The 25,722-nt window shown below is 41.3% G+C and overlaps 1 protein-coding gene across 2 annotated transcripts in view; it reads right to left on the reverse strand.

Annotated features, from left to right (window-relative positions):
• The window catches only part of GABRB2 (gamma-aminobutyric acid type A receptor subunit beta2), a 170,906-nt gene extending 157,073 nt beyond the window's left edge, over positions 1-13,833 (reverse strand). For both annotated transcript variants that reach the window (XM_075102105.1, XM_075102104.1), the window contains exons 1-4: positions 13,545-13,833; positions 12,550-12,782; positions 12,333-12,424; positions 11,414-11,481 (exon numbers count right to left, since the gene is read on the reverse strand). In XM_075102105.1, the coding sequence (XP_074958206.1) occupies positions 11,414-11,481; positions 12,333-12,424; positions 12,550-12,626 (237 nt within the window). In that variant the 5' untranslated portion in view covers positions 12,627-12,782; positions 13,545-13,833. The remainder of the gene's footprint in view (positions 1-11,413; positions 11,482-12,332; positions 12,425-12,549; positions 12,783-13,544) is intronic.
• Between the last annotated feature and the right edge of the window lie 11,889 nt (positions 13,834-25,722).

Here is a 25,722-nt window from a genome sequence, read left to right on the forward strand (position 1 = left end):
GGAAGGGAAAAACAAACAAACAAACAAAAAAACCCACCACACCCAAAACACCAAACCCCCGGATCTGTGATATCTTGTTAGACAGAACCCAAGCAAAGTGGATATATTAATCTCTCCAGCTAAATAATATTTTTGTTGCTAACACCTGCAAAGCCTATATATTATTTAAGTATGATGACATGATATACAGTTTTTTAAAAAAGTGCTTTCTCCAATATAATTTGCTAATGGATACCAAAAGTAATAACTGCAAACTATTTAAAATTACAAAAGAAAAGTGAAAAGTGGTTTTACCTGCTGCCAGTACTACATGCTCCATTTGGAAGTGTTCCTTGGTATTAATTACTTAATGAGAAGACACATATATGATTTCTTTGTTTTCTAAGCCTTTAACTCGAGATAATTTAAGTTACATATAATACAAAATACTTCCTTACAAAACCAATTGTTTCCCCATAAAAGTGATTAAAACAAAACCCTTTTGTATACAAGAGCAGCAGTTTTGATTGAAATGTTTCGTTCTGAATCTTTGCTAAATAATTGCTACCTTCACGCTTTAACAAAACTGTTATCTAGTCAGCATATTGTAGCATAAATGTCTAGCTCTAAAATGTCAAATGCTATACCAAAAGTTCATACATCACTGTGTTCTCAAAAAGTCAATTCAGTTAAGAAGTTAATCAAAATTAACTTAATACTTTCAAAAATACTTAATACTTTGCATTACCATCTACCTTACCCCCACTGATTTTATGATTCAGAACAAAAAGTTTCATTTTTATTCATTTAACTCAAAGTAAAAAAGGTCGCCAGAAAGCTATTGATGTAAACTGGTGTTTTCCTTTTACCAACAGGCAAAGTTGGACCCTGGTAGGAACCGCATGAGCGTTCCAAATGTTCCCTCACCAATGACTTAGGTTATAGTACAGACTCAAGACTAGGAGTAAATAAAGTACACTCTTCCTAAGATTGGACGCGTCAGTTTTTCAATATCCTTAAATCAAAGCTGCCAGCAAGACGTCGTGACTTTCGAGACATTAAAATCTACCAAGTACCTCCATTCACTCCAAAAGAGCACCTATTGCACAGCACCTATTTTGGAGACTTCTGCCCTGTCCCTGCTCACACTTAATGTCTGAGACATTATAGGAGCAATCTTGTATTACATTTCAAGTCATTTAAGTACCCACAAATCTTCTGTGAAAATGGGGGAGAAGGAGCCTCCGTGGAAATATCAGCATCAGATTTACACCTTTTAAGACTTCAGAACAAGTCTCATGTGGGACTTGAACTCACAAAAGCGTTCTGCAAAGCTTATGCACAGAGGTGGGTACTTTTAGATGCATTTTTGAATGCAGCCAGTTAACTAGAATTATTATGGATTTCTCTGTAAGTGGTCACTTGTGTCACATAATACTAGATCAGTGAAAACTGTATTCATTTCCAGGCATTTACACTAACAAGAATGATTATAGTTATGGGTCTCCTGGCATTTCCATTACAAATCTATTTTGGGGGACTTATACATCAGCTATAATAATATATTTTTGACTGAGACTTGATACGAAAGGTCTCAGCTATGCTTAAGTCAGTAAACATTCCTACACCTTTGAAAAGGCTTCTTTCAAAATTATTGCAAAATTACTTTTTTATTAAAGTAATTTTTCTGTCTACTTAGGTTGTTAAGCATTTTATCCTGAGCAACCTAAGGTGGCATATGCTACAAGATATGAACATTACATCTCTAATTCTATTAGGGATGGAATTCCTAAAAATATCTCGCATGGCAAAACATGAGTGAAAAAGAGCAACAGAACAATATAATGGATTGAGCATTCACACAAATTTTAGGAATATTTCAGACTGATTAAAAGCTTCTTTGGTCATTTCTGGATTTACACGATTAGTGAAACAATGATGCAATTAGTTGCCAAATGCTGCTTTTCATTTGTAAATATGACATGCATATTGGCTTAATCCTACTTCCTTCTCCCCTGACTGTTATCTAAAAGAATAAATCATTTCATAATAAGGAATAATAAAAGGAGTTACACTCCTAAATTATTTAATTTAGAAAATCAGTCTACTGGACCTTCAAACTAATTTTGTTTTACTTAAAATTTATGATTCCTTCAGTGCACATCTTGTCAAACATGGATTAACATTGTTACTCTGACACCCCAGAGGGAGTCAACAGAGACTATTGGGGCAGCAGTCCTTGAAAGAGGAAAAAAAATTGCCAGAATGCTCTACAACTCCTCTGGAGCTGCAGGGTCTATTAACTCAAAACTACACTTTATAAAAGAAACAAATATGGATTACACAATGGACAATAACGACTTCTGGACTGTTGGGTAATAACTGTTATGCAAATGACAAGACATATTTATCCTTACGGACCATAAGGAATTAACAATATTCCACTATTTTTCCTAAATGGATGCAATAATGTATGTCGTCTTTTATTTTATTTTTAAAAAATACCTTTTTAAAGGCCTATACCGGGAGCAAACAAGTTTGAGCACTAACTTTACTCAGCTGAGCAGAAAGGATATCTGTTCCTTGCTATTAAAAGAAAACAATTTAAACTTTCATTAAAAAAAAAATAAATCTACAATACAGATTAGGACCAGATTTTCAAAAGGGCACTGCATCCATGGCAGTGAAGAGTTTTTCAAAAGGCTTCAGTATCTTATTCAAACACATAATTCATATATGTTTTAATAGGTAGTTCTCACTGAGGAAAAATATGCCTTCAGTTCCTTGAAAGCTACTGGAACTTCTGGCTACTCCACAGCTGTATGCAATGGGAGTTGAATTAGAAACCAGAGTCACAGTTCTTGGACATCCCAAATATATGAAAAGCATTTTTCTGGAAGACCTTCTTCTCATCTCAGACGGATTTAGCATGAGCTTAATATAACTCTATGTTTTCTGCACCTTTTTTCTCCAAGGGTCAAATAAAAATAAATAAAATAGAATTTAAAAATAAACCCAACACAAAACCAAAACCAACCTTTTAGGGCATTTTGCACATTAGGGCCCTTCATCCTACAGCAATCCAAAACAGCTTTTCAAGAAAACTGTCTGTGATGACTTCTCTGGAAAATGTTACATTCACAGGTTTCTGCCATTTTGACTATTTAGTAGTTTCCCAATTCCCAAACATCTGTACTGCACTTCTATTCAGGATGGATCTGTTCCAGGTAAGCAGGCATGTTGTTCCTACTTAAGCCCATTCAGACACGTTTACAATATCGAAATCTCATGAAAAAGTCGATAAAGCTAGTATGGTTAACTCATGCCTAACGTAATAGCAAGTCATGGCTACTGTAATTCAAAAACATTTCCAGCAACAGAGGAGAAGGTAAAGGATGTGTTGGCAGCCTTTCGTAGGCTAATAATTACATGAAAGACCTCTGTTCCTGGTCCTCTGCAATCTGAGTACTTCCACTTGCAGCCACCATTGGCTAATAAGCCATGCAGAATTCACTTCACCCAGGCTACTATGCAGCAAAGGATTCAAAACTCTTGACCACAGGAAGGAGACATTCAAGAGCAGCAATCAGGACACTCAACTGGGAAGGACAATTCTGGGTTTTGATCCACCTTCACAGAGTTGCTTAGTTAATGGAAATACCTATTCATGAAAGAAGCAAAAAAGAAGGAATAGTCCAGAGAGCACACACTGGAACAAGGAATTGCCACTTCAAGCACCTGGATTTTTTTAATGTGCATTCATTAGGGCAATTTCATATACTACCCCTGTCCAAGGCCAAACTTCATGTAATTTTTTCCTCTACTTGTTTAAAATTTATAGAGCTGAATTTGCCTTTCAGCATAATCACAATGAGTCAGTAGTTTGTCTATAGGAAAGTCAGTAGAAATGCTCTGAATTGCTGTATCTACTACAACAGCACGCACTTGAACTGCAAAAATGCATCTCTTGGAAGGGTTGCTTTTTCTGCCATGTAATTAAATTCTTATTACTTGAAAACTAACAAATTAATCCCTCTGTCGGTATTTACAGAATAAAAATTAATAGGATTTAACCTTGATGGAAGTATGCAAAAAGCAGTTCAAGATAGACAGAAATAGCACAGTCCCCTTGTTCTTTAAGTCTGGGGACACGGGAAGAGCTCACACTCAAAACGCTTTATCTAGCCTGGGATAACCCATGTTAAAGAGTATCTACAAATTCTGTATTCAGTTGCACACGTGTCGATGTTGAATGTCTTTTCATATTTACAACAGAAACTTTAGTTTTGATTGGGAAGTTTTTACATACTTATTTGCAAACTCATACAAAAAGGACACTTGCAGTAGATGTGATTTCAAGCCCAGGAGAACCTTTGCATTGATTAGCTAATTTGAAAACACTTAGCCAGAGAACTTGCATGCAAAGATCTTCACAGGCAAAACCTATAAAGTGAAAGTACTGCTACTTCACAACCTGACCTTCAGACAGGTAAGGCTATATAACTGTAAATACACCCACTATATTGCTATTCCAACAAGGCTTGCGTTATCCTAGCCGTTATACGTCCATTGTACATAGCACTGCCGTCAAGAAATGTGAGCAGGGTCGGAATCCCTGTAGAAACATTGTAAGAGTAATTACAAGAAAAGCACAAAGGCTGCTTCTGTCTTGTTTATCTTTTTGACATCCCAGAGTATGCCTACAATTTTAATTATGCACGTTCACTTAATTTACAGATTGCATCCACCCATAGTAGCCAATTTTTTAGTATTAATAACGTAAGACGTTTGACTATTTCTAAAGTTCTTAATTCTAAAGATAAACAAGATGCTATCTTCCATTCCTTAAGAGAGATTTCAAAAATTCCCTCATGGATGAGCACCCTCCTTTGAAACAAAAGGGACTAAATCTTGTTTACCTAATTCATATAAGCATTTGCAGAGACCTACAGCATTAACCACTAGAAGCCTACAAGGAATCTGGACTACTTCTAGAAAAATAAAAAAATTATTACTATGCAAGGCTGTACTTCAACACAGTTGAATACTAAAGGTTCTGCTATAAACCTTGAAGAGGGCTGCAGGGGATATGAAAATAGAAAAAGGGAGGGAGGAATAATAAGGCACTGACAGACTTTAGAGTCACAAAGAAGCACAAATACAACCATTGGAACAGCTTAAACTTGTAACAAGCTTGCAGAGCACAACATAAAAATCTCTCATTCTACTACATGGCTCATCTATAAAGATTTTATGTGATTTTCAATAGAGAAGTTATGAAATAAAGCAGCCTGTAGTGGGAGCTAACAAAGTACACTTCGTGTTCGTTCCCACACTTTAGGACCAAGACACTGCCCATAAAACGTATTAAAGATAAATAAATCTGTTCTTGTGTGGCAGGAGCCAAATTACTTAAATATTTATAAGTCAAGGCTTTCTAAAAACAAGGCGGCAATAATTATTCATTCAGTTGTACAAATCACCTCCAAGGCAATCTCTGTAAATTACTGACAACTATCCCCTGGTCTGCCCAAGTGAGCAATCACTTTGAAAAATCACTACCACCAATGAAACAAGAAGATTTTCTTCCAATTAGAATTTTGTCGCACTGTAGCACACCGGAAGTGCAATCCAATTAACAAACCATTTATACTGACCTTAAAAAGAAACAACAAGAATCACGCCATGCTTCTAGATATATATTACATAGATACAGATAATATATGTAAAGATACATAATATATTATCGTTTCTGAAATAGCTTCTAAAAGTAGTTACAAACTCACTACAAGTCTGCATATATGTTCTAGAGAAATCAATTCATTGTGTGGCTACATATATTCTAGCAAAACCAACCTGAAAACTTTGATCCACATTAGCTTACCAGTAGGAATGCACTCTTTGGTCCCCAAGAATAAACATTTTATGTGAACATGGGAGCTTTTATTTATTTTTACATACCTTAAAGCTAAGAAAAGACAACATGCCACAGAGGCATGTAGTAACAAGAAACGGAAATCCATACTAACGTAATTTACTCCAGTTCGAAAATAAAGGTCTTGTGATGTTGTCCCAGCCAATAACTGAAGGAACAGGTGAAATGGGGGATTCAGGGAAAGCTGTTCTCATGTCTCAGATACACATCACCTGCTCTATATTCACAGGACTCTTTGTAGACACTTCAGTATGAGTCTGTAGTGTACAAGCACAATAATTTGGTGTAAGCCAACTTCAAAATGTCCACTGAGAAATGTAATTTTGTGTGAAGCAGCATATGCATCTATGACACAGGGGAAATAATAAAACCAAGGGTCTCTAGCAGCAGGGAAGTATTTAGGATTAGGGAAGCAACACTTGACCATGTTTCCTTTTCAATGCATTTCCAGTTTTGTCCTCTCCTTATTCTCTCTATGGATCACGTACAGCAACATGTACAACTAGAATGGACGGACAAAAGAAGATATTGCTGACAGGAGCCATTGTCCTCACCTCTTTCTGTACCACTGTATACAGGACACTTTTTCTTGATTTATTATTTTCTTTCTCTTCATTTTTCTTTACCAGGACTTTTCCCCTGAGTTTTCTGGTTTGGAACAGCTCCACCCTACTTCCTTACCACTTAACCCCCATTTCTTTTTATATCACAAGCCATCTCTTCCCTTTTCACACATGAAGATAATTGCTGCTACTTGACAGGTAGCCACACAGCCTCTGTTGTTTTCATAATCTAAACCTGTGTCTCTTGAGCTTTGTTAATCTCCCCTACTGAAAATAACTCAAGAAAACATGAGAGATTGTAAGAAAACCAGTAGTGGGTCTCTAGTATCAAAAGCAACTGAAAGTCAGAGATCTATCAGCAAATTACAGCTGTGCCTGGACTGAGAATATTTTGATCTATGAGTATTATACTTACTATTTTATGCAACTTCGGCATATCTCGAATACAATAGTGAAGTATATTATCAAACTTTTTTTGTTGTTGTAAGAGCTTTGAAGTTCTAGGTTCTGCTGTGTAAATCTTGACATACGCTAATAAACCCTTCCCTGACAGAAAACAACAGCTCCTTTGTTTCTCCAGCTCCCACTTGAAGGAAGGATTATGCACTCAATAAACCCTAATGGGTCCCACTAAGACAAACCAATCTATTGTATCTATTTAACTCCATGTACACATACCGAGTTCACGTGCCAAAACCTGTACAATGACAAGCAAGTAAATACTTTAAATTAAACAAACTGTTCGGATTCCTCTCTGCAGACCCCTAATGACCCACAGTATGAACAGTTATATTTAGTTAAATATATGACCCATTACCTCAAAAAGTGTATATTTCCTGTTTAAAAAAAATATATATCTATCTCCATGGAACATTTGTCTGTCTTTCAAGACATCCTGTACTAGAATCCCAGAATAGCCACAGACCAAGGAAGAGGAAAAAGAAAAAAAAAGGAAAAAAAAAAAGAAAAAGAAAGAAGATATTGACCTATTTCCTAGGGAATAAGCCAAGACATTGAAAACCACCACATGACCAACATTACCTATAGAAATCCTCACCTCTTATCTAGATAGATCAAATGCACAACATGTTATGCAGAATCTTCAGCAGTGCTTAGGGAAGAAAATTTATTTCTGTATGTCTTAATGAACCTGTACCAATCTTTTACAGTTTACAAGGGAACTCTTGGGAAGAAAGGGGAGAAAATTAGAACTGAGAACAGTCTTAGTTGTCTTAGTTGCTGTGTTGTCAAGGGGTATACTCCAATAATTAACTAAAGGAGATGAAAATGTGGAAGTGTGACAACCCAGCCAGCATTGGTTATTGGGGCGGGGGGGGGGGGGGGGAAGAGAGGAGCAAAAATAGAGATCATTAAGCTCTCTGGAGATGTTATTTTTACAATGAGTGGTTAGTATTAAGGAAAAGGAAGCCAAGAAGAAAATTCACATACAGTAAAGAAAAACAACCTGGAAACTAACTTGAGAACATTGTGCATTAGACTCACTGCAATACAGCTAATCTTATGTAAGATCAAATTCGTTAGCCCAGGGAAACCATTTTAGCAGCTTTCACACCCCTCCATGTTTATTTTCCATTGTTACCTGAACAAGAGAAACCTTAAGAAAATCTACAGTATAAGCAGCATAAAGCATAGACTCAACAATACTGAAGGGCCTTGTCCAGAGAGGTGAGCGGCGTTAGACACCATCATTATTGTACTGCATAAAATCATTACCTGATGCGCATGATTTCTTTGGAAAAAATACAAAAAAAAAAAAAAAAGGAGCCCAAATATTCGTGACACTTGTCAACAACCGCATATGCCTGAAGCTGTCACTTTTCTCATGTGCATTCAGTGCATTCCCCAGAGCTGGAAAGAATTATGTTCAGAAGTACCAGTACTTAGAAAACATTTTTGAAAACTAAGATACATGCCAGTTTAAGTTTCTGACTACGAAAGGTTAAAGAGCTTACAGAGTTAGCTCTGTGGCATACAGGAAATATTTGGAAGGCAGCTGTAAAGCCTATTATGCTATGAGTTTGTTGTGATGGGAAGTATTTATCACCTCTTTAAGAACTCAAAGTCAGCAATAATATTTGTGAACATCCTAAACACACATTTACTTTCTATAACAACAACTCTAAATTCTCCTCTTCAACAGAGTAAAGACTTTTATGATTTACTTCATGACACTGGAGACAGGCCTTCTGCCTGCAGAGCGGCACAAATGCATATGGTCGAGGGAACAGGTCAAGATTGGAAAAGAAATACAAGGATGAAAATTTTAAAGTAAGCTAACACTGGAATTAACAGAAATGATCTCAAGCTAAATAATTATGGTTATTTAGCCTTCCTCCCAAAGCAAAAGTTTGATCCCATTAATGTTAATACGTGACCCCACGTAATGATTTGCCTTTATCTCAAGTCAGTGGTGTTTGCCATGACTACAGGCAAAACAGCAAGCCCACGGCTCAGAAGATAGGTCCCCAAATCCAAAAGATTCTTTCTGCGTGTCTCACCATCTCGGAAGGCTTTGTATCCTCTAGCATTCAGCATTCCTCCTGGTTCCTACCCCAATACCAGTGACTTCGTAAGGAAGAAGGTTAAGGCCTTGTATGCCAAGTATTTTATCGTCTGCTTGCATGTGTGGCGTCTCATTTATTTCAGGCCTGCCAGGGTATACTAGTACTTGTTATGCTATACAGATCATCAGAAAATGAACTGTTACATGTTACATTTTGCAGTTTTGAAATTATGAAAATAATCTCGGTTTGGAATCTCGTCTGAAACTGTAAATAAATAAAAAATCTGTAAAATGAATGCCTGGTTTTAAGAAATTGGTAGCTTCTTAGAGTAAAATAAGCTCAGAGCTTCAATGCTTCAGGCAAATGTGCGGGACAAAATTGCCTATAAGTTTCCCACCCCCCACCCTACCCCCAGAGTCCTGCAGACAGTCTGAAAAGACTTTTCTCACAAAGGTCAAACATCCCATTACAGAAACAAAATAAACTGACTACGGAATACTAGAAACACTCAGTTTTACAGTTAGTCTGTGTCAGATCCCAGTATTCTGATATGCTATCACCTTTAATTGGAGACCAAATTTCTATATATCATTGAAAGAAGGAGAGAACAACAATCTTCACTGGAAAGGAAAACGTTTGGGACAACCTTCCAGTTTTGAAGAGACGTGAGCATATAATGCTGTCCTAGCAGGTGGCAGTTCCATCAAGAAACCTCTCATCATTCCCACCCTGCTGTCTCAGAAATAACTCTGTATGTCCATATCTCTGGTTTAAAATACAATGCAATTTCTTTCTTTGCACTTAAAGCTTCTGTAGGTAGAATACTGAATTACAAGCTCAGTGAAACACAGTTTGGAAGCCCAGTTTAGCCACTTTGAAATATTTCACAAGTCACGTTGCTCAAGGTGAAATTATTCAGAGTTTTCCTGGCATCCTGAAAATGAGCAGCATTAAGCTGCCTGTCATCAGAACCTCCCAGCCTCACAGGACAACCACCAGTAAAGTCACCCCCAAACTGGGCCGAGGGCTATATTTTACATTATGAAAAAACTCCTGTATGTCACAAAATGCGTCCAGTTTGAGAGCAAGTGCTTGTCAATTCAGTCAGTGCAACATGTCTGAGAAAGCAAACATACCCCTGAGAGATTAAACAAATATTTCAGTATTTATATTAACACAACTGATAATGTTCAAAATATTCTATTCAAATGTGTCATTACAGCTACAGCAGTAACCCTAAAACCACATTCGTGTTTAGAAAGATGTTTGCTTACAGCTTCTTCAAGAATAATGGAGAGTTTGTTTCAAACAATGAACTTCTGTCACAAGTAACAACTATTTCACAGAACCACCTTTATTTTGTATCAGTTGCTGCTACCATGCTTCAGTGTCTGTCTTGTATAAATGTGTGCTTCTTGTATAAACCCCTAAGAGTATTAAGGCCAAATTCTGTGTCCTGAGCCAAGTAAGATACAAGTTAAAATAAAAACTTCAAAGCTTGACCCCAAACATTTCCAAACAGGAAAAGTAAATGTTAGAAAAGCTTAGTCTAAACCAAGAGCAGCTTCTTCCACAGTATGAATCGGAGACTTCTCCAGTTTTCTCTCCATGCTTTATTAGTCTCCCAGGTAACCAAAGTGAAACATAGAAAGTGTTGAGTTATTACGCTCAAACATTCGGCATCTGAGCACAGTCAGTTCAAACTGCTTAGATAAGGGAGACAAACGCCTTGAAAAATTAAGCTTGTAAAAATCATTGACTCGGCCACAACCAACGAAATAGCACCAGGCTACAAAAACATTGGTATGTTCTGGATGTACACAGAAGTAAAAACTGCTTTTTCTTTAGTCAGAAGTGCAGTGCTAACAGAAAACGGTAAATTATTTGTTCAACATCACAAAAAACGCCCCCAAAACCCAAAACCAATTAAGCCACGGAAGGGGTAAACCGGGTTTAGCCACGAACACCTCGACCTCAGGGCGGAGCCGGCGGGCGGGGCGGGGCCGGGGGGCGGGGCCGAGCGCGCGGCGCCCCGCGGCGCGGCAGCGCGGCCAGGTGGCGGCGAGCTGCCGTGCGGGCACGCGGCCGGCAGGGGGCGCCGTTGCTCGCGGGAAAGGCGAGGGGCGGGGCGGGGCCGCGCGGGCGGGCAGCGCGGCTGGAGCGCGGCGGCCGCGGGGCCGCAGGGACCCGCCGGGATCCCGCCGCCCCCCACCGGGACGGGGAGGGGCGGGGTGAACACGGCCCTCCTCCCGCCGCCCCTCCACCCCCATCCCCCGCAGCCCACCCGCGGCGGCGGGAGGCCGCGCCGGGTTCCCGCACGCCCGCGGGCACCGCTCCGCCTCGGCGGGGGCGGGGGAAACCGACAGCCACCCCGCCGGAGTGCGACCGGCCCCAGACCCCCGGGTACTCACCATGTTGACTTCCGAGACCATATCTATGCTGGCGATGTCTATGTTCATGCCAACGGCCACGGGGGGACCTGCAAGGCAAGGAGACGGTCCGTAACGGGATCCCCGGGATCTGCACCCGCTCGTACGGGGGAGTTGGCGGGACCGGGGCCACGCAGAAGTGAAACGACATTTGAACAAACCCAGAAAGTCAGTGGGAAGGCGGAGAGCGCTCCCCCCGGCCCCCGCCGGCGGTAGCCGTCGTTTATGTAAGGCGCACACGCGTGATAACGTGTTAACATCCCCCCCGCGCCCCGCCGCCGGCTGCGCACCCGCGGGGAGCGGCGCGGGGGGGGCCGGGGGCTCCCCCGCCCTCCGCGACCGCGACCCGGCTGGCCACGCTCCGCGCTCCGGCGAGCCCCGAAACCGGGCGTGGGGGGAAAAAGTGGGGACACCCCCAGCAAACCCGTCCGAAATAAACCAACTAGTTGGATGGAAGTAGGCGTACGCAGGGGGTTAAATGCCATTTTTGTGTCAGTTACCGGCACATCTCGCACTCGAAAATAGTAACTGCGATCACAAGCACGTTACACTGCGAGGAACAAAGGTTGGGTGAACTTAAGAGATTTGCATCTCCAGCAAACCAGTTAAAGGAGGGTTTAATTACATGTTAATAAAGTGTCGGCACACACGCAAAACGAAGGACCGGTTACCCATATGCAAGAGATGCGAGTGATCGCGTTAGGAGCATCCGGTGCTAAGAAAATCCAGTGGCAACGGGCTTAACTTCGGATCAGCTTGGGAAAATGGCAACACACACAGCGTCGCCCCCAACCCCCCACCCCCTAAAGCAACAGCACCTACGACACGTTTAGCAACCACACAGACACCAAAGGTACAGAGTCCGGGTATGCAACCTCTCATTCAAAAGCAGTCAAATTACCTCCAAAATCCGGCCTCAAGCGAATGTCATAGCCCTTCAGCAGTCTATCCACGGTCTCTTTTACCAGTGACATATTACTAGGGTCATTGACACTAAAGGAAAAAGAAGAATAATACCATATTATTCCTTATTTCTCAGCCCCGAGCTGTTCATTCCTCTCAGCAGCAGCATGCACTGCAATTCAAAGTAAAGCAAAAGAGATATCTTCATCACTTACCTCTGTGCACACACCACGGCTATTATTAACGGGAATGACCATATCCCAAAGGAACCCTTTTTCCGGACTCTCAGCATCCCTTTAGCTTTTGATATGATTTAGGGTTTCAGTGAAGAGAAGAAGAGATCCAACTTATTCTGGCCAGTGCAGTAATTCTAATGTGAGGCGCATGCGCACGGCGTACCACAACATCAAAAGGAGCAGTGGTTGCTGCTGGAGATGGAGCAAATTTCCTTGCCAAAAAAAAAAAAAAAATTAAAGGGGAAGAAGGAAATGCATTATTAAAAAAAAAAAAGTCATCCACAGGAGGCTCGAGTATATTTTTTTTGTCCTTTTTGTTAGCATAGAATATAAATCACAGCAAGGAGAGAAGTTTTAGGAGTTGCTGGGTACGTCGGCTTTGCAACACAGTTTAAAGGGGGGGGTGGGCTCGCGTTAGGCAGAAGGGGAACAGGTTAAAGAAGGGAACGCGCAGCGTACGTGTGGTGCCGGGGCGGGGGGGGGCAGCTGAACTTTTTTGGTCTCTGGAAAGGACCGCCCGAAGGGAGGCGAGGTGCGGGCAGAGGAGCCGGGGCTTGCAGCGGGGGCGGGCGGTGCGGGAGGAGGGGAGATGGGCGCCTACGGTATCTCTCACGGGATTAAAAAAAAAAGAAAAAAAATGATGACGACCAGTTTCTTGTAAGAGGGGATTTGGCTGGTTCCTTCCTCGCTGCGCTGCCCGGCGCTGCTCCGGGGCAGAAGCGCGGGGGGGAGGTCACGGGGGGGGGGGGGGGGCTGCCACCGCCGGCTCCAGGGGGCTTCGCAGGTGCCGAGGGGCAGGCGCGGAGCCTCCCAGCCCCGCTCCCATCCCTCGAGCGATGCAAGTTCCTCAGGTAGAGCGAAGCGGGGCCACGGGGCTGGGGGAGGGGGGAAGAAGAAGAAAAACAACACCCTGACACGCAGGGCAAGCTTTCAGTGACCAGGCAGAGCCGGGGCAGGTTCATAAGCCCACTTACCTTCGTGGGTAAAACACCCGAGCTCTTCAAATGCAGCGTGTGATCCAATTAATGCCTCGGAAGAAACCGGAGCCGAGCTGAACGCTGATTTAGGGATGCTTTGAGTGACATTTAAATCCTGAGCAGAAAAAAAGGAGATAGAAAGGAGAGAGAAAAGGGAAAAGGAAAAAAAACCCAAGCCCCCAAAAAAACAACAGACACCGGAGTTAAATTATTCCTCGCAAATCTGCTTTAGGCTCGTAGCTCCTTTTACACCTCCTCCTCCTCCCTCCTCCTCCCGCACAGAGCCGCTCGGCCCCGCGGATCTGCGCTGCTTCAGGGAGGGGATCTGGGCGGGCACACGTCCTCGGCCGGCCCGGGGAAGGCTTGGGAGCACTTGGGGCGTCAATTAACAAAAGAAATATTTAACTCGCTGCAGGAGGGAGGAGGAGGGAAAAAAAAAAAAACCACACACGGGTGAGGGGAGGGAGGAGGGGGAGGGTGTTGCACGGAGACCGGGGCTGGCTGGGGAGCCCGCTGGCTGCGCGGCACGGCTCGGTCCCGCACGCACCCCGGCCGGGGCGTTGCGGGGCTCCTGCCCTGCTCTGTCCCGCCCCGTCCCGCAGCCCCCGGGCCGGGCCGCCGGTGCTCGGCTGTAGCCACCTCCCACGGCCGGGGGTGCCTGGCCCGGGTGGGTGCGGGGCCGGGGGGGCTGCCCCCGAGAAGGAGGAGGCGGCGGCGGCGGCTTCCCGGGAATGGCGGGGGGGGGGGGGGGGGGGGCGATAGGGTGAAGTCTCACCTGAGGGAGCGGCGGGGCGGAGGGGGCGCTGCCCTCGAAGAGGCTAAAAAAATAAAGAGCAAAACGGGAAGGCAGCCGGCAGCCCCGAAAAGCAGGCAGCCATTTAACCCGGCCCGGCAGCCGCGGCGGCGGGAGCGCTGAAGAGCGGGGGGGCCGCGAGGAGCCGGGCAGCGCCCCCGGCCCCGTCCCGCCACGGAGCGCAGCGGCACTATTTCCAGCGGACGGACAAACCGTGTCCCCTCTGCCCCCGCCCTCCCCCGCTGTCAGTGCCTTGAAACACCACACTGTGCCTTTGAGATCAAGTAAGTGTCTGCCTGGGGTTTTGCTTCCAGGAAAAAGAAAAAAGGACATCCTCTTGGGGGGGCTGGGGGAACTCACCAAGGCATATTGTCACCACCTTCTCCTCTTCGTGGCGATTGGGAGTATACGGAGGGAGAAGATAATGCTTTCCCAGATGAAAGACAAGATTTTGTGTGTGTGAAAAACGTTAAATGTCTCGTTTGTGCAGTCAAGAGAAAAAAAAAGAACAAACCACCAAACGCAAACAGCTTCGTTAAAGAACGTTTAAGCCTTTGTTAAAATTACACGCCCCCCCTCCAGATTTTTCAGCTTGCTGTTGCGTGGCTGCCGTTACGGAGCCGCTCTCCTTGCTCGACCGTGGAGGTTTCTGTCCTCACAGTGCCGGGCTGCGTCCCTGCCAGACCTCCTGAAACCTAGCCCTGAACGGAAGATGGTGGATGCTCAGGGCAGCGAAGCGCTTTTACTTTGGAAGTAAGATAGGCACTTTTTTCCCCTCCTGCAATCATACGCTGAGAACCGGAGGTCTCGAGGTAAAACACTTCAACCCTGCGCTGTGAACCTCGGGACTACCTCCTACACTCCTGATTTCAGAGCTGTTTCTGAGTCTCCGCTATTAATTACCATTACACCACAGTGATGTTTCTTTCGCATCTGAATATGAACCAGATATCCACAAGAACCTGAGGCTGAAAGCTGGTTATATGCAGTGCTGGACCCACAGGAATCTTTGATTTACACATCAACATAAAATCAGGAGCAGAAAAGTACCATATTTCCATGGGAGTATTAGAATAGTACACCCAAAGAAGCCAAGCCAATATATCCAGCATTTGTGCTCTGATCTGATGTATGCACAAATGATCAGGGCCCGCTCATTCTGGGCCCATAGTACGGCTGTGCCACATGTAGCGAAACCTGCTCTCAGTCCTGCTATTCTGGCAAAAAAGGAATGGAATGCATCTCCAACAAATTCAGTACATAAGGATATCCTGATGCATTCTGCATGGAAAACTAATGTATATCCTTGGGTTTTGGAAGCATAAAGGTACTATTGAGCCATGTTTGGGATGATGTGCATAACTCATTATTTCTGCTAGCTGTAAATGCACCACTGTCCGAATGGGTTGATACCACCAACTCTTCCTTACCACCATTCCAGGCTCTATGTGCCCAAACCAGCGTATGGCACAGGGGTACCATTGTTATACACGGACACAAAGTGATCCAATACGTTTCCTTTTGCAACTGGTTTCATGCTTTGCTATGCACTTTTGACAGTACCACTTTTTCTCTGACCACAGGGTTCTGATCTCTCTGTCATTCAAAATTTCTCAGCACCTTCAAAATCTCCCATTTATTTTAAGCAACTTGTCAAAGAAATCGTTCCCCTCTTTTTCTCACTTGTGTCTGTGTGTTTGATTGAAAAGGAGAGGAAATAACTGGTGCAAACACCAGTACTGGCAAGATACAGAACTGTTCATGTAACATGTTTAAGGATTGCTAACTAAGATTTTGGGTGTCTCACAATAGGGAAACACAACCTGGTTCCGAGCTGGATATGATACTGCTAGCTCTAAAATATCTCAGTTCCATTACAAGTACCATAACCTAGCAGAGAAGCCAGCAAAGATGGTCATATTTTAAATGTCAATTGCAGATTATTTTGTTTCTTGGCTTTCAAGTTTGAGGAGTGCAAAAGAATACCCTCCAAAACAGAAATGCTCAAGATGAATGACCCACAGTCCTTGCCAACCCACATGTGACCCTGTGCAAGAAATGGGCCATAAGTAACGTCGTACTTTGCTTGTCTTGTCAACCCTTGACTGTACCAGTACATTCCTGCCACCACAAGCAGTATCCCAGGCCATGTGCTGAGAACTGCTCTGAAGTGGTTTCAAATGGTTTGCTCTAAGTGTGTAGATTATGCAAAGTAAGCTTTCAGATGGAGTAAGACTTTCAAGATAAGTTCTCAAGTGATCCAATCACTCAAGTCAATAGAGACGGAAGAGATGCTGAATTTATGCTCACCCAAGAACAGTAGTCCTGAATCACAAGTAATCACAAGGGCAAAATCCCTCTTAAAAAAGAAAAATTCTTTCACTGCACCCCAACAGGCTGGTGTGAATGGAATTCTATGAAAATGATGTTTCCTGAGGTTTTGAGCATTTGGATAAGATGCAGTAGTATCAGAAACACCGGATAAGAGTTTTTTCCATGTGTCAGGTAAGACTTTATTCTCTAATTTACAGAAGAATGCTAGTAATAATTTATTTTGATATATTATTTCCATTTCTGACTCCTGTAAGTCTATAAATTCATGTAAATAAAACAAAACATAGTCAACCCTTGTAGAATTTTCCTGATCAAAGTTTCAATATACTTTTTCTTGGTTTCACTTGTCATTTTAGGTCTTCAGATCTAGGATGTCACAGTCCACGCACCGCGCACCATCCCATTAGCAATCGGCCTGTCAGCAGGCCTTGACAGCCTGACCGCTGTTACATCACATACACAGACAAAATTATTCATGCAGGTGTACCATGATTCTGCTTTTCATGGGCAATGGAATTCATTTTTGCACAGTGACAATCTTTTGTGATTTACAGGTTCATATTAGCTTCAGCTACTGTATATCTAAAAGAAACCCGAGTGGTAAAGCTATCAGACAAAAGCAATAGTGTACGACCTGTCAATTATACTCCACTTGGCCCTTAAAAAATATGAAATGATCATTACTGTACAGAAACTGAGTCTGATAAGTTGCTTAGGAAACAAGTACCGCTTGATACAGCATGAATTTCACTTAATTGCGAGAGAAGAGCAAATGGGAGGGGCAAGTAATAGTCCTTTATCGGTTTACATCCTTAGGTAGGACTTTATTTGTTGGAGCTTATTTTTTTTTTTTCATTCTGTGACTCACTGCATGGCATCCCCACAGGGCTATAGGTAAGAACTTACCCCAGATCACGACCTAGGCTATACTTCATGAGCCAAAGACCTGCTGTATCTTTTCACAGAAATCTTTTGTGTAGCTTGGGATCAGCAGATCTGAGATATATATTGAGGAAAGTCTTTTAATGTGAAATGGAATTACAGATTAAAAAAATGGAAGTAAAAGGTTGTGTGAGACATCCACAAGTGCTTTGATTGCAGACAATTGTTAGCAACTCAATGGGGACTGGAGTGAAATACAAAATGTCTGGCACCTAGAATTATGATAGAATGAAATCTACAGTCCTCTTATCAAATCATGAAAGCACCACAAAAAGCCCTATTTCCTTCAAAGTGGTGGCATAAATTAGTTTAACAGCTATATAGACAGCAATTTTTGAATTCCTCAATTTTAGCTACATTGGCTCTTAGATAGCTAGGAAATACCAGCAGTATACACATCCTCTGCTAGAAAGGCAGGACAGGGCACAAGGAGTGATTGCATAGGGTAAGGATAGTAAAGCACTTAAAAGACAGCACAAAACGTACACCAAGATTTTGTCACTCTGTGTCTAAATCTCCTCCATGCTGTTTTGTGTAAGATTCAGCCCTGAAAGCAGATTGCAGAAACCTGTTATTAAATTAATGGAGTGGCATTTGTCTGCATCAATTGATTGCAGGATTTGGTCTTCCCTTCTAAGCTCTCTTGGACAGAGAGTTGGTTTCCTAATTTTTTTTATACTGGGTAATACATTCCAGAATACTGCTATAAACAATATCTGAGGGTCCCGAAACTTAGGTTGGAAGCTTTTGATGAAAAATGAAAATTGTTTTCTTTTTAAAGCCATTTAGCTTCAAATATCAGTCTTCGGTCTGGTATAACTGTATGCCAGTTTTAAGACTAAAATGGAAATCTACAGAGTTTTAGCTGGATTCTTCTTAGCTGCAAGGACTTCTCTACTTCAGAAAACTCCTCTGCGTTATTACCACCACCTTCACCAGGTGAGGGTACAACAATGGGGAAAAGAAGTAAGAACTGAGACAGCAAAATGAAATAAGTAAATTAACAGGACACATGAACAAGTAGTGAAGGGGGAGGGGAGAAAGAATAGTGGAGGCAAGTGTTATGCCATGGCACAATAAAATATGAAGAGGGGAGCACCGTTTATTTAACAGTGACTCCTCCCTCCCCCCCCCAAAAAAATTAATGCTCATTTAAACTAACATGTAAAACATGAAACATACCTTCTATCTCAGAAATAAAATACAGTTCCTGCACCAATTCTTTATTGTCTAGACAAAGGGAGATTACTGAGACTCCTGACCTTTGTGATACCAACTGTCAAACATGTTTTGGTCCAGATGAAATATTTTGAAACTTAAAATCTATTTTTCCTCTAAATAAGGAAAATTGACAGGATACTTTTATTCTAACTTGCCATTTATAGTTGTAAAATATATTTTCACATAAAAAATGCCTTAATAAAAGTAAACAAAACCTGAAGAAACTAACTGTGACCAGCATACAACAGCCAAAGCATAATCAGTGGATTCTATTTTAAGAATGCAAAATATTTCACACGTTTATTTAAAAAGATACCAGTATTATGCAACGCACTTTCTAACTCAAACAAGCTCCTTATATCTTCTGGTAAACAATCATCCAGGTTAAAAACTTAGTCATAGTTCAAGGAGAAGTGCTGTCAGTGGGTCTGAGCAATACTTTAACTGCTCTTCAGACTTCTTTCAGCAAGAACTAGGAGAATACAAGTTTGTATCTTACTGTAAAACAGATTACAGCTCTCCTTTTATCAGGGCGCTAGAAAGGGAGATAAAACTGCTCTCTGCAAACGTATAGTGCTATTACTTCAAGCCTTTTTCACAGAATCACCAAATGGTAGGGGTTGGAAGGGACCTCTGGAGATCATCTTGTCCAACCCCCCTGCTTGAGCAGGCAGACCTAGAGCAGGGGGCACAGGAACGCATCCAGGCGGGTTTTGAAAGTCTCCAGGGAAGGAGACTCCACAGCCTCCCTGGGCAGCCTGTGCCACTGCTCTGTCACCCTCACAGGAAAGAAGTTTTTTCTCATGTTTAGCTGGAACTTCCTGTGCTCCAACTTGTGCCCATTGCCCCTTCTCCGGTCATTGGGCACCACTGAAAAGAGTCCAGTCCCAGAGACTGGAGTCTTGTTTTTGGAGACAAATGGAGAACACACTAGTGCTCCTCATCATCTTTCACATTCTTGCATGCCTACCCTAAACGAGCTTGTGTCAATATTCCTATTCTTTCCTTGCTATCCTAAATCCTCAGCTGGTCCTAGTGAGGTGGAGATGTCCCACAGTGTGGCAGTAACCATAAATGTAGGTTTTGTAGCACATTTTGCCCGACTGATGCTTTCTAACTTTGAGCATGCAAGCCAAATGTTTCATGGAATCAATACTTGGTTTACATGTGATCTGCCTCTATTTACAGATGCTAGAAGGTAGAAATTTCACAGACAGATGTTTCTGCTCAACAGGAATTACTAAGTCAGAATGCAATACTTTTGCTGACTAGAGAGTGCTTTACCCTCTACAGAAAGGGTGTTATTACTTAAATGGTATACCATGGAAATGGACTGAAGGCCAGTCAAGATGGCAAGGGACTTATCCAGCAAATGCAAAAACACTCTTTCTACTTATCACACAGAGCACTCGAAGAAGCAACTTACACTTTATGGGTATGTATGCATCAAAGCACATTAAAGCAGTGCAAAATAGGTAAGATCAGATGAGTGGATGAACCACAAAAGTGGAATCTGAAAACAGAAAGTAAAATCTAGTGTGGAGTATTGCAGGTGTTGCAAATCAGTCCTAGGGGAAATTATAATAATTCTGGAAAAACAATTCAGAATGCCAGGACAGGAGGGGGAAAAAAAAAATAATAAAAAAACCCCACCCAAAAACCCCCACCCAAACAAACAACAAAACCAACAGTGAAATAATCCCTCACAAGAAGCTATATGCAAAACTTAGCAATACAGTCAGTATTTATCACTTTGCATCCAAGGATCTCTCTAAAATACTCCACTGTTTCTGTGGAGGGTTATCATTCATTATCTCCTCCTACCCCATTTTGTGCTCATACTTAGTAATTTAGCAACAGCTATGACCTGGAAGAGATCTCATTCATGCAAATAACTAAATTTCTACACTGTTATTTTGCCTATTTCACAGATGGGGTAGATGGAGCACACACTGGCTAAGCACACAAGCCAATTCCTACTGAAATTAATGGCAAAACCCACATTCAGCTCAGGAACAGCAACATCAAGGAGGAGTGCCCAAGAGTCATGATTATCCAATAACTTCTTACCAATATGGTCTTTACCATATTTCCAGGGAAATTAAAAAGAAATGCTTTGTAATTTCTATCTAATGAAGTACCAGATGGAAATGAAAACATCCTCAGGGTCTTAAATTTTTTTGAAGCTAGAGCTTCCAAAACAGAGAATGCATCTTATGGTAGAGAGATCGAAGTCTAGTACAAGTATGCTCAGTCCTCAAGCCATGGTGGGGGAGCTAAGAGGGCCTCTGAAGCAATTGTAAACTGCCATTCTGAATTTGATTTGGGTGACCTCCTCCTTAACGTCTAGGGACACATCCTATCTATCCCCCATATGCCAGCATAAGGTCACTTTAACAACTAGTATTATTGGTTACTCCTCCAGACATGGACAGATCAGTGATATCTTAAACCGGGCAATAAAACTGTCTTCGGAGCAGCTTTGAAGAATTGTGAATTAACCAGTCAGACCAAGAGTCTGTCACTGGAAACAGAAGAACAGCTCTGGGTAGTAGTACTAACCATGGTATTAACTTTGCAAAGTTATTCTCACAGGTTAAAAAAGCAGCTGAGTAATACTCGTATTTGTTGTTGTTGTTACACAGCAGACTCAAAGTATTGCTCTGCATTTTATGTCTTAAAATGGCCATTTTGGATATCTCATGCTCATCAGGAGTAACTCTATAAATTCTACGTCACTACCAAAAACCACCAGAAGCAGATTTTAGAGTAAGATCTTCTCTGTAGAGTAAAGTAATTGTGCGCCTTTATTTATGCATTTAGCTATATCCAGCTGATCAGCTCTCTATGAAAATATCAAGTATACTTTATATAACTTCCACAACAAAGCTTGATAACCCTGATCCTATAGGTGAATAACTTGTATGTCCGTCATGCCTCAGAGTTCAACTTCAAAAAGAGCTGGACCTGTCTTTCAAATACCTTTTAATTTCTCCAGTTCCATTCTATAAATATAGATAATTTGCACCACCATAAGGCACCAAGGGTCATTTGAACATGTCAAGACATTGAGAGTTCAACACTTTCTTCTTTAGTTTCTTGAAGTTTAAGTCCCATTTAATTTTTTTTCTGCTTTGGGTTTGACCAGCTTCTTCCCAGCATTAGTCCCTGTTATGACTTTTACACTAAGTAAAAGATACAGCTGACACTGTCACAACTTATTGTTGAGGCTATGGAAAGAGTTCTCTTTTCAGGGCAAGGCTGATGGATGCTGCTGTCATTCACTTGCATTTTTTTTCCTGAACCTATCAGTTTTCTGACGATGCTGTATGAGTCCATAGCCCCACAGGGAAACATGCCATATGCACAGGAGATTTGTCCATTACTGCCAAATATAATTCTGTATGAATGACCTCTTTTTTCTTAAGATTATTATAATATGAAAGTTTATTATGATTCTATTTCATACTGCCTCTACAAGTGAAGTGATTCTTTCACCATTCCTTCACTTCAGACTTTGTTTTGAGGAAAAAACCAACTACCTTCCATTTTCACCTCCTATTTCATCACCTGGAAACATTCTCATAATAAATTTATTTGTAAGAACAAACTTATTTTGCAAGGAATGTAAGCACACCAGTGTTATTGTTTTGAATATCATCAGTAACCCTGCCTCTCTTTTAAGAAAAGCGTTTTAAAATTCTCATTCCTGCAGTCTATGCCAGAACAGGAAAATTGTGAATAGCATAATAAATCCTTTCGAAATAAATACATTGGTACAATAAATAAATTAGCAACAAAATCTGCAAACATGAGATTTAAAGTAAGCTTCACAGGGTTTGGGGGCAAGTTTGCACTTCTGAAACATGACAAGACAAATATTTTCGGCCAATGACAAAAGACACAAATACATGAACATGAAGAAATCAGGGTCTGTATAAAGATTTGGGAGTATGTAGTGTGCTGACATTGTATGTACACAGTTGGGTGTGCATATACCATGTAACCTGAAAAGAAAAATGCAAAGTACATGTCAAAGGTTGTTTACTAATGTTACCCGCGGTGGCTCTTTGCATTGCCCTAATGATAATGATTCTGCTGGTGACTATATGCATCCAACACAGCAGTACAACATTTTGAAGGTCACACCAATTTACATTGTCTTTTCACACTGCACTATGTCATTCAGTATCAATGTGACATGAGAAGAGTGTCATGTCTGTCCTCCCCACCCCAACACTACTGCCTTTTTTTCCTCCGCTAGATGGGCACCAGACTGGTACATGAAATTTTTGGTTCTGTGCACCTGAAGGATAACTCTTATTCTAAGATGGTCTTTCTTGGGCCAATTCAGAGAAATTTCTAAGTATGCAATGTTGTGTATGCGGGTCATACGTCAGAATCTAGGTAGTATGGTCCAGGTTGTAGAACTCTTACAGTTGAGCATTTGCTGGTCTTTAGAGAGATTAGGACAATCTGTAACAAAGTCTGTTAGGACAATTATCATACCAAATATAAATTAGTTGAATGTCACATCACAACACAAATTGGAAAGACAATTTTGAAAGTAATAGACAATTGCATCTTGGAACAGCTCATTCTGAAGCATACAAGAGAATAGGCTATTCTTGACTTTGCCTTAAGTGACTTTCTGAAATAATTCCTGTAAATAAGTATGATTGAACTGCTAAAGAAAAAACATAATATAATTAAATCTGACATGCTTCGTGAGATCAAACTAAGCAGTAGTTTGCAACACTGAAATTCAGAAGCCAGATTCTTTTTACGTGAGTAGGCTACAGCAGTTTGAAAGACAATGAAGTAAAAAGAATAGGAAACTAGGATCCATAGGAAGCAGCTGGGACACCATCCTGTTAGACAGTCAGGGGAGAGATCTGAAAACTCTTGCATATCAAAACAACAAAAATGAAGTGAACTGGGCAGGTAGTGGTTTAAATATAAAGTTTGTAGGCCTTCAAGGCACTTTTTCTGAATCAAACTCAGATTATGGCAGTAAGTAAGATCCTAAACAATGGCTGGCTAGGAGGTTAAAATGCCAACATGATTGCCAAAAATAAGAACAAAATATGGTAAAAAACAAACTTTGGAAGCTTAGCAGAATACGTGTGGGTTTTCAGTACCCCCAGAGATCTTGCAGTGAGACAATCTTTTTTTACTTAGTTCTTTAGACATAGTGAATACGAGATATCGATACACAGAAGTGAAGTGGAAAGCCACTTTTGAGGCATTCCCAAAGATAGAGATATCAAGAAGTATAAGAGCAGTGGGTGAAATAAGAGAGGGAATAAAATTGTTTTAACAATTACATTACTTTACCCCAGAGTTTTGAAAGAACTGATGAATGCAGGAAAAAGCACTATCAGACAACCTATGAAACAGAGTTAATACCTTCATGATGTGTACACACCAGACTAGGTTTTGAAAGAACTGTATTTCTCTAACTTCTCAGAGTTCTTCAGAAAACTGGGAGGTAATACCTGTAGAACTCCTCAAAGAGCAAGAATGTTCTTTCAGGTTAAGTCTGATCTGAGACATATATGGTCTGCTATACAGAGTCTAATTAAGGACTGATAGGTATGCTAACATTATAGTAAAATTCCATGCCAAGCTTACTAAGATAAATAAAAAATAATATATATTACCACTTCAAAGTATCTCCATCAGTCAGATGAAACATCTGTGAAAGGCTGAGACTTTCTCAAAAACAAATAGCTAGCCAAAAGTAGAACGGGAAATATCTATTGCCCTCTTTCCTGCTATAAATTCTAGACCACAATTCACATAAGGTCAAAGGATAAGACTTCCAAATTAGTTGCACCATGTGGTTTCACACCTTCCTTGTTGTTGGCCATTAAAGTGGATAGACTACTATTACAAGTTAAGAATGGAATACGTATGATAAAACCGTTGGCTCGGGTAATTCATCTCTAGATGCAGTATGCAGAGTACTCATGCTGGTTTTAGTTCTTGCTTAGCTTTGGAGTCAGCGCATGGCTTACTCTTCCTCATGATGTATAATTCAGGACAGATTCCACTGAATAATAGGGAAACTGAAATGTTTACAGTGGGCTACAAAACAGTCCGTTAGACCTATGCCACAGAAGCCCTGTTCAAGAGAGACTGAAGTAGTACATTGTCTCTGAATTTGTACCTTTCAAAAAACATATCTACACTACTGTGTCTTTGGAGGGGTTTCCTGTGGAACTATATTTAGCCTAGGTATCAGGAACTCAGCTATAGCAGCATGAAGCTCAGCATGCACTAATTAGTCAGGCTTCTCAGAAAGCACTTGCAGGCCACGCTCAGCTCTGCGACGCTGCAGCTCACTGCTGGTGTTTGGAACGTGTGCTAGCCTAAAAGGTAACTTAGTCTTGTTGTAACTGCAGTATAGGAGACCCTGCAAAAAGATGCATTTTGCCCTTGATTGCAGGCATCAATGAGCTTGAAAACAAAACATCAGGAAGTTGAGGATGAATACAGGATATACACATATACTATGTTATGTCATATATTAATCATATCTTCTCTACATATGTGTAGAGAGGGAATAGATACCTGAATCACATATAATATTATATATGCTTCTGCTTTTTCTTTGCTTTGCTTCAGCTGAAAGTTGTATGTTACACACGAAACAACTGAATAATGAATAACAAAGGCATGTTATTTAATTCTTTTAGAGGAGACCAGCAATTATTATATACTGACTGTTCAAGGGTGTTATTTTTGTAAACAAGAAAGAAACTAAATGAGCATAGAATTTATCATTAGGAAATGATCTCTTATTCAATTAATACACATTCAAGAGAGCCCCATATGCATGTGCTCTAGTTAGTGAAGTACTGCAGGAAAATAGGAAGAGAT

This window comes from Phalacrocorax aristotelis, chromosome 8 (genome assembly GCF_949628215.1).
Source record: "Phalacrocorax aristotelis chromosome 8, bGulAri2.1, whole genome shotgun sequence".
Taxonomy (NCBI): domain Eukaryota; kingdom Metazoa; phylum Chordata; class Aves; order Suliformes; family Phalacrocoracidae; genus Phalacrocorax; species Phalacrocorax aristotelis.